This window comes from Clinocottus analis, unplaced genomic scaffold, assembly GCF_023055335.1.
Source record: "Clinocottus analis isolate CAN_PGR_092001 unplaced genomic scaffold, fCliAna1.0.p SCAF_13, whole genome shotgun sequence".
Classification (NCBI taxonomy): domain Eukaryota; kingdom Metazoa; phylum Chordata; class Actinopteri; order Perciformes; family Cottidae; genus Clinocottus; species Clinocottus analis.
Window position 1 is genome coordinate 14,827,501 of NW_027175854.1, and position 10,210 is coordinate 14,837,710.

A 10,210-nucleotide genomic window follows, 5' to 3' on the forward strand; every position below is an offset into this window, starting at 1 on the left:
TGTGTGTGTGTGAGTGTGTATGTGTGTGTGTGTGTGTGTGTGTGTGTGTGTGTGTGTGTGTGTGTGTGTGTGTGTGTGTGTGACCTCAATGCTCTGTACTGTCCCTTCAAGACCCATAAAGCTCCCTGCAGACTTCACACTCTGTGTTTCTTTTTACTGGTTTATTGTTGACTGTTTACTAGCTCTTCTTCTTCTTCTTCTTCTTCTTCTTCTTCTTCTTCTTCTTCTTCTTCTTCTTCTTCTTCTTCTTCTTCTCCTCTTCTTCCTCCTCCTCCTCCTCCTCCTCCTCCTCCTCCTCCTCCTCTTCCTTCTCCTCGTCTTTTGACTCATTCATGTCTCTGCATCACTCTTCTTCCTTCGTGAGAGCAGACTGGGACCAGTCCAGTGAGTCACTGGGACCAGTCAGTGGCTTTTACACTAACAGAGTATTTCTATACTGTGGTATTCGTACTTACTGCAGTACATCCTCATCAATGTGTCTCTTTGTGTTTAAATGAGATGAACACAGTATCAAATATGATAAAATATTATAAAACATTTAGTATAAAATATTGTAAAAAGTATAACTATATATAATATCATATAAAATATAGTATAATATCACGCATCTGTGAATATGGAGGTCAACGGGTTCCAGAATTACGCCTGAAGGCATCGTCCATACAAGATTACAAGATGCCCTCAAAACACTAAAACTAGCCTGAAATGTTTGTTTATATATATATATATATATATATATATATATATATATATATATATATATATATATATATATATATACTACTCTCAGTGTCACTGGATTGCATCAAACACACAAAAAAAATAAAGTAATTCTGTTTTAAATAATAATAAATCGAAATAATAATAAATATTTGTTTAATAAACCCTAAAAGTCTGTCCGTAATCAGTTTTTAAAAAAAAAAGATACTCTGAGTCTTTGCGCCGGTCTCCACTTCCTGTCCTCCGCTCCATCACCTCACTTCCTGTTTCCTGTCTCCGTGGAGCACAATCCCATAGAAAACAATAATACTCTTTATTTTCTTCTCTTTCTGCTTGTTTACTTTTTCTATTTGCGTGCCGCTCGTCTCCGTGCGGCGCCCCGAGAGCCTTCACCTCCAGTGGCGCCCTGAGAGCCTGTTTCCCCTCTTGACCCGGTTCTTCCTGACGCTTTGACCCAGTTTACGTGCAGCTTGTAAGCAGTTTATGAGCAGTTTATAAACAGTTAATAAGCAGTTTATAAACAGTTCATAAGCAGTTTATAAGTAGTTCATAAATAGTTTAAAAGCAGTTTATAAGTGAAAATGTGAAGTTCATGAGCATCTTTACAAACATAAACAAATCTTTTCAGGTAAAACATTGAGCAGGGGCCGTTATGAAAAGATATAAAGTTTCAAGATGAAGCAGGAAACCAAATATAAACAAATATAGAAATATAAAATGTTGGTGAAAGAAAACTTTGGCCGTAAAATAATAACACGTTGGGAGAAACTACAACCAGCTTTTATTGTTTTATTTATGAGATCATAAGCAACAATTAACTGCTTTCATCTCCATCTGAACCTGGGAGGAACGTAATAAAAGTAGAACGTCTCCTCCAAATGAAGAGTAGAAGTAGAAAGTCTTTATTGAGTGAATATCTCATTGTTCACAACCACAACTGGAAGATGAAACACTATTTAATGAGGATCAATAAAACAACAAATCAATAAAATAGAGCTATTGTGACTTGGTCCATAAGTTCCTTTCGCAGGCCGCTTACACCAGTGTGTTACAGTTGTGCTTCAGTTGTGTTTCAGGTGTGGCGTCTCACACAGACACACAATGCTGCATTGTTATGGGATGTTTTCTCTTCAAAATTCAGGAAGTTGCAGGGGGCGAGGGGGAACGCAACACAGCTACAAGATGGAGAATTATGTGGAATAATGTAATTATGTAATAGTGTAATAATGTAGGAATTGAGCTCCACCTCTGATGAATCAATAATTATAACACAATAATAACATTAAGTACATTAAAATACAATTGTAACGTACAATAATGTAACATATACATGTATAAAAAAGCAGAATTAAACTAAAGTGTGTTTTATTGCTTATGCATGTTATTTTAATATTTAGCTCTATGAATATATATATATATATATATATATATATATATATATATATATATACATATATATATATGTATATATATATATATGTGTATATATGTATATATATATTTATATATATATATATATACATATATATACATCCATCCATCCATTATCTTAACCGCTTATCCTCATTAGGGTCGCGGGGCGCTGGAGCCGATCCCAGCTGTCAAGGGGCGAAGGCAGGGTACACCCTGGACAGGTCGCCAGTTCATCACAGGGCATATATATACATATATATATATATATATATATATATATATATATATATATATATATATATATATATATATATATATATATATATATATATATATATATATATATATATTATACAGGGTGGTGAGTAGTACTACGTGTTTCTGTGATTTGTTCACCAAAAACCAATTAGCATTGTGTAAATAATATATGAATGTTTTTGTTGTTGTTGTCGTCAACTTTATTTAATTTTTTGTTACTATTTTTGTATATATTTATTTTGAATTAATTAATTAATATTTTATTTGTTTAAAAAAATATATAAATTGTATTTTACTTCATTTTTGTATTTTTTTTCATATTTATTTTTTATTTGCTTTATCCTCCATGCTACCACAGCAGTGCTCTACCGCCCCCCCGCGGTGTCTCAGTGAACTGCAGGCAGTGACACAATGAGACCCCTCTCATTGTGGACCGGTCTGGATTCGCAGTCACGCGCGCGCGCGCACTCTGGCGTCTGAAAGAACAACAACGACACATTCCTGAGGGTTTGGTGATTTAAAAAAAATATATTTATTATTCGTGTGATTTACAGACATCAGCGCGCGTGACGTCGTGCGCGTGTTCTCGCTGCGGCGCGAGGGTCTTGTGCAGCTTCATTTCATCCTTAAAGGGTTCCGCCCCCCCCTCCTCCTCCCCTTCCCCCCCCTCCTCCTCTAGACCTCCCCCCTTCAGACCCTCCAACCGAGTCCACCATGACGGCCACCAGCAGGTACAAGAGCCGCGCGCCGCGGACAGGTAATCACTCATGACGTCATCGATGTATTGATCAGTAATCAGTGATCAAACCCTCACGTGCTCTTCTCATCTCCTCCTTCCGGCCGCGCGCGCCGTCCGGTCCCGGGTCTCCTGGACGCGTCACAGAGGATGGAGAGGTAAGACACCCGGGACAGGTGTGTGTATGTGTGTGTGTGTGTGTGTGTGTGTGTGTGTGTGTGTGTGTGTGTGTGTGTGTGTGTGTGTGTGTGTGTGTGTGTGTGTGCATATGTGTGTACGTGTGTGTTTGTGTGCACACGTATGTGTGTGCAAATGTGTGGGCATGTTTGTGTGTGTGTGTATGTGTGTGTGTGTGCGTGCGTGCGTGCGTGTGTGTGTGTGCGTGCGTGTGTGTTTGTGTGTGTGTATGTCTGACCTCTTTTATTGTTGCTGTCTTTACAATAATTCGAAAGAGAAACAAAAGATGTGAGAAGACAGAATCACAGAATTTTGTATCTTTTTTTGCAACAATAGAAAAACCTAAAATGTTAAATAGTTATGAAAATAGTTGCAGATGAATAAACTCATTAGATCGGCTTTAAAATATTTAAAAAACAGTTAAGAAAAAAGTGCTTTTTGGTCAAGAAAAATCATCTTGAAAAAGCATCTTTATTTTGAGAGATATATGTGTTTGTGTGTGTGTGTGTGTGTGTGTGTGTGTGTGTGTGTGTGTGTGTGTGTGTGTGTGTGTGTGTGTGCGTGTGTTTGTGTGTGTGTGTGTGTGTGTGTGTGGCGTGCAAACATACGCAGACATCAATACAGCGGCCCAGATACAAAACTCCCCCTCACGGCTCCTCTGACTCCGTAGGTTTGGATGTAAAACCCTGATGCATGCTGGGAGGAGGTCTGTCTCTGTTCTGACCTACTTCCCGTCTCCGCTCTCCGTTTGTTCCGTCTTTTTGTTCCACGTTAGAGCCTCCGGCCTGCTGACGAGGTTCTCTGCAGTACTCACAATACTGTGGAGAACCCTAAGGGGCTTCACCAGAGGAACTCTGGGTAACGAGTGCTGACCCAGAACGCCGTCGGCCATTTTAATTCTTCTTAAAGGCTGAAGCGTAAAAGTATTATCTGATCTTTAGACTCTGTGAACAACAGAGACACGACACAGTACTTTGACTGTGTACTACTGCATTCAGACTGTGTACTACTGCATTCAGACTGTGTACTACTGCATTCTGACTGCATATACTACTGCATTCAGACTGTGTACTACTGCATTCAGACTTTGTACTACTACATTCTGATTGTGTACTATGACATAATCACTTGTATTACCATATTTTGACTGTGTATTACTACATTCCGACCATGTATTACTACGTTCTACCATAGAAACACTGCTTACTAGACAGCTAACGGTGGCTAGCTAACGGTGACTAGCTAACGGTGGCTAGTTAACGGTGGCTAGCTAACTAACTCTGCGTCATAGCTCAACGCCTTCACACCTAAAATGTTAAAACTTTACAGCAGAAATAAACACGTTTGCCGAGGTGTGGAACAAACGTTCTTTTGTGTCTCTATTGTAATTAAATATATATGAATATCTTTCTGTTCTTGTTGGTAGGACAAAGATTACGTGGGCTTTGCGACGCTGCCCAACCAGCTGCACAGGAAGTCGGTGAAGAAGGGGTTTGACTTCACGCTCATGGTGGCAGGTAACTCAGAACTGAATTTTTCTTCCAAACCGTCTACGTTACACACACATTGTCAACAACAACAACGGCCGCAGCTCCGTGACGCAGCGTTGCATCAAAAAAAAAGTGTATTCGTTCGATCTAATTTAAATTATAGATGAAATCATAAATAAGAATCTTGATGAATAAAAAAAAGATTCATCTGAGGGGCTGGTACTTTAAGATGTTTATGAATCCTCTAACAGAGATCAACGTTCCTGGTGTGAAACCATCACTCCTCTCAATTCTCACACGTCTCAACCAGACCTGTGAAAATGTTCTGGTGCCGCTGCGATATTAATCATATTAATATTTCATCCGCAGGAGTTATGAGAGATTTAATTATGTCTGAAATAAAACGCTTTTAAAGCGTTCAGGAGATGAAAGATTCAGAGATGAATCACCGAACCTCCAACATTTAAACTGTGAACCATGAAGATTTAAGATTTCTTCTTCATCTCCTCCTCCTCTTTCTCCTCCTCCTACTCCTCCTCCTTCTCTTTCTCCTCCTCAGGTGAGTCCGGTCTGGGTAAGTCCACTCTGGTGAACAGTCTGTTCCTCACTGACCTGCACAAGGACCGGAAGCTGCTGAACGCAGAGGGTGAGTACTACTGTTTGTAGTACTTCTACTGCCACAGAGTATCTTTACTGTGTTGTGTTAGTACTTCTACTGGAACAAAGTATCTTCACTGGGCACTCTGTTTTTGTAAAAGTACAAGAACACACTTGTTTCTCAACACTGGTACTGTAACAAAGTACTTGAACTGTACTAAGTAGTCTCTGATACCCCCTCTCTGGATGCCCCGCCCCCTGTCTTGGCCCCTCCCCTCCCTTCCCCCAGAGCGCATCAGCCAGACGGTGGAGATCACCAGACTCAGTGTGGACATCGAGGAGAAAGGCGTGAAGCTGAAGCTCACCATCGTGGACACGCCGGGGTTCGGGGACGCCGTCAACAACACGGAGTGGTGAGCATGTGGTAGAAGTACATACATGTGGTAGAAGTACATGCGTCTGCAGCTGGAGGATACTTGTGGTACACCTACATGTGTTCTGCAGCTGGAGCATACTTTGGGTATAAGTACATACCTGTGGTATAAGTACATGTGTTCTACAAGTGGAGCATACTTGTGGTATAAGTACATACTTGTGGTATAAGTACATACCTGTGGTATAAGTACACAAAGTGTTTTCTGCAGCTGGAGGCCGGTCACAGACTACATCGACCAGCAGTACGAGCACTACTTCCGGGACGAGAGCGGCCTGAACAGGAAGAACATCCAGGACAACCGGGTGCACTGCTGCCTGTACTTCATCCCTCCGTTCGGACACGGGTACTAATACACCAGTTCACAGAGAAGTACGTGATTGCTGGTGCACGTGTGAGTGACGGTGAGGTCGTATGGCCCTGCAGGCTTCGCCCTGTGGACATGGAGTTCATGAAGGCGCTGCAGGAGAAGGTCAACGTGGTTCCTCTCATCGCCAAAGCCGACTGCCTGACGCCCGCCGAGATTAAGAGGATGAAGGAGCGGGTGAGCCGGAACATGAATACTTCATAACAGAACATGAATACATAGTAACAGAACATGAATACATCATACATGAATACATCATGCAGGAACATGAATACATCATGCAGGAACATGAATACATCATAACAGAACATGAATACATCATGCAGGAACATGAATACATCATACAGGAACATGAATACATCATGCAGGAACATGAATACATCATGCAGGAACATGAATACATCATACAGGAACATGAATACATCATACAGGAACATGAATACATCATACAGGAACATGAATACATCATGCAGGAACATGAATACATCATACAGGAACATGAATACATCATGCAGGAACATGAATACATCATAACAGAACATGAATACATCATACAGGAACATGAATACATCATGCAGGAACATGAATACATCATACAGGAACATGAATACATCATGCAGGAACATGAATACATCATGCAGGAACATGAATACATCATAACAGAACATGAATACATCATACAGGAACATGAATACATCATGCAGGAACATGAATACATCATACAGGAACATGAATACATCATACAGGAACATGAATACATCATGCAGGAACATGAATACATCATGCAGGAACATGAATACATCATGCAGGAACATGAATACATCATGCAGGAACATGAATACATCATGCAGGAACATGAATACATCATGCAGGAACATGAATACATCATAAAGGAACATGAATACATCATGCAGGAACATGAATACAGTACATCATGCAGGAACATAAATACATACACATCAATTACATCAGATTTGATTCAGCTGGTTTTAGTGACTCAGAGTTCCTCTGAGAGATTTGATCTGTAAATCTGTTTCCTTCAGGGTGGCGGGCGACTTCCTGCTGAATTTGAGAACTTAGTGGGAAAGTGTGTTATTGTGTGTGAGTGTGTGTGTGTGTGTGTGTGTCTGCTGTCACACCCTCCTCTGTGTGTCCCTGCAGCTCAGGGAGGAGATAGATAAGTGCGGCATAAAGGTCTACCAGTTCCCCGATTGTGATGAAGACGAAGATGAAGACTTCAAGCGCCAAGACAAAGAGCTGAAGGTGAATAGCTGAAACGTTGTTCTGGCACGCTGTTCTGGAATGTTGTTGTGCAACGTTGTTCTTTAACACTGTTCTAGACCGTTGTTCTTTAACACTGTTCTAGAACGTTGTTCTGGCACGCTGTTCTGGAATGTTGTTATGCAACGTTGTTCTTTAACACTGTTCCAGAACGTTGTTCATTAAAGCTGTTCTGGAACAACGTTCTTAAACGTTCTTTTAACTGAATTTATCTGACATTATTTAACAGTTTTCTGTTGAATACATTCAGAGAGAAGTAGAGTTAGTACTTCTGAGTACTTCCACGTGCATTTTGCCGACGGTACTTCCGGATGAGGTACGCTTACCACTAAAGTACTTTTATCGTACTCTGTTCTGCAGGAGAGTTCTCCGTTCGCTGTGATCGGCAGCAACACCGTGGTGGAAGCCCGAGGTCAGAGGGTGAGAGGGCGGCTCTACCCATGGGGCATCGTGGAGGGTAAGAACCCTAGAGAACCCCTATAGAACCTCTGTAGAATCGTATTTAACTCTGCAGAACCCTTGTAGAACCATAGTTAACCCTGTAGAACCCATGTAGAACCCTATAAAACCCTGTAGAACCCCTTTGAAATACCTGTAGAACCATGTAGAATTCTGTATAACCATTGTAGACCACTATAGAATGCTGTAGAACCTGTGTAGACCCATGTAGAACCCTATAGCACCCCTGTAGAACTCTACACAACCTTGTAGAAACCTGGAGAATGCTGTATAACCATTGTAGAATGCTGTGGAACCCCTGTAGAACACTCCTTCCTTGACGTTCCCCCCTCCTGTCCACAGTGGAGAACCCATCCCACTGTGACTTTGTGAAGCTCAGGACGATGCTGATCAGAACCCACATGCACGACCTGAAGGACCTCACCAGCGACTGCCACTACGAGAACTACCGAGCCCAGTGCATCCAGACCATGACCAGGTACTACCGCTCTGTGTACTGTGTACTGTGTACTATCATCAGACGTCGGGTATCAAACGGGCGAGTTCAGAGAGTCGAACGGGTTCTCAGTTGTCTGTAATCTGCCGCTTCAACACTAGAGGCTGTCCCTCTAAGGAAGTGAGCAAGTTTTTCTACTTCATTTCTATATTTTGGGGACGCCTTGAAAACGAGATGACACACCTTCAGAGTAACAGTTCTGACGACGTCTCCATCAGAACCCGGTGGCTTCCCGTTGTCACGCTTCCTGTTTCTCTTCATCCGCAGTAAGATGAACGCCGATAAGCGGGTGGAGAGCCCCGCCCCCGTCCTCCCGCTGGCCACGCCCGACGAGGACACAGAGAAACTCATCAAGAGGAAAGACGACGAAGTGAGTCCAGCGAATACTGTCGATAATAACATTAGCCTGTGTGACATGTGTGTCCTCATGTGACGTGTGTGTCCTCATGTGACGTGTGTGTCCTCATGTGACGTGTGTCCTCATGTAAGCTGCTCACCTCGTCCTGTTTCCTCTGCAGCTGAGGAGGATGCAGCAGATGCTCCAGAAGATGCAGCAGCAGATGCATGAGCAGGACCTGTGACCTGTCATGTGACCTCTCATGTGACCTCCCATGTGACCTCTCATGTGACCTCCCATGTGACCTGTCATGTGACCTCTTGTAGTCGGGAGACAAGCGGCAAAAACAATCAAATTTAAACCGTCGTTAGTATCCATCCCTTCAGTACGGAAGCCTTGAGAGGTCAAAGGAGAGGAAACAAAAGTTCTAAATCTGATCTCAATTAATTAATTCATTGAGTCATCAATTTAAAATCATTAAGTCAGACTCATTTTGTCCTCTCAGGGCTTCTGTACTTTCGGAGATGAAGACATGTTTAAACATTAACGGACTAAAATTCACCCGCTTCTCCAAGTAACAGATGAACAGCATGCTGGGAAATGTATTTTAACCACATTTTGTATTTATTGCAGTCAATAGCCAAGTGAGTGTAGTTTGTTTGCCATAGATCAATAAATCAATAGAGATTGCACCTTTCACAAACAAGTCATCTCCAGACGTGTGTGTGTGTGCGTGTGCGTGTGCGTGTGCTTGTGCGTGCATTACCTCCTCCGAGGAGATCAAGTGTTTTTACTCGTTGTGTTGCAGTACAATGACGAGGAAAGAGGGACGCACTCCCATGGAGAAAATGTGCTTTTTGTTTTGCTTGTTTAAAAATCAGTTTCACGATGAGCAGATCAGTATGTAGGACTTCACACAACTGAAGAAAGATTTCGGCGATGTATCAGACCAATAATAATAATAATAATAACTACAATAATATTATTTGTAACAATTTTTGTTTGTATTCATAGAAAAACTGAATAAAATCTTGGTTTTCATCAAGTGTCTGTTGTTTTCCTTCAATAAGTAAACATGTGAATAATGAATTCTTTATTTGTTAAATGTTTCTGTTATAAAACATGTTATTCATTAAAAAAAACTGTCAAAGGGACTTTTCTGATTAAAGTTATGAGGAACTTTAAGGTTTTGGGGCCTCCTGTGGACTAAAGTGGTACTTTTCTCAGGGTCCCTTTAGAAAACCTCTCGTTTAACAGGATCCGGGTCCTAACAGTCAAAAATAAATACATACATAATCATAATCAAAATGAGATAAAACAAATGAAGAAAGATAAAACACTTTTAGTGACGTAGGTCAGTGTTCACGTGGGACGTGAGGTCATTTAAAGTTGCATTCATTATTACTATTTTGGGGCCACCAGGGGGCAGCACAGCGAGACGTAAAC

The 10,210-nt window shown here is 41.4% G+C and overlaps 1 protein-coding gene across 1 annotated transcript; it reads left to right on the forward strand.

Moving 5' to 3' along the window:
* Positions 1 to 2,860: 2,860 nt before the first annotated feature.
* On the forward strand, positions 2,861 to 9,805 carry septin5b (septin 5b). The gene is made up of 12 exons (XM_068573906.1): positions 2,861 to 3,148; positions 3,275 to 3,285; positions 4,731 to 4,821; positions 5,354 to 5,440; positions 5,681 to 5,804; positions 6,036 to 6,170; positions 6,251 to 6,368; positions 7,353 to 7,454; positions 7,833 to 7,929; positions 8,274 to 8,409; positions 8,695 to 8,797; positions 8,946 to 9,805. The coding sequence occupies exons 1-12, from the start codon at positions 3,106 to 3,108 to the stop codon at positions 9,006 to 9,008; spliced, it is 1,110 nt and encodes a 369-aa protein (XP_068430007.1). The 5' UTR covers positions 2,861 to 3,105; the 3' UTR covers positions 9,009 to 9,805.
* Positions 9,806 to 10,210: the final 405 nt, after the last annotated feature.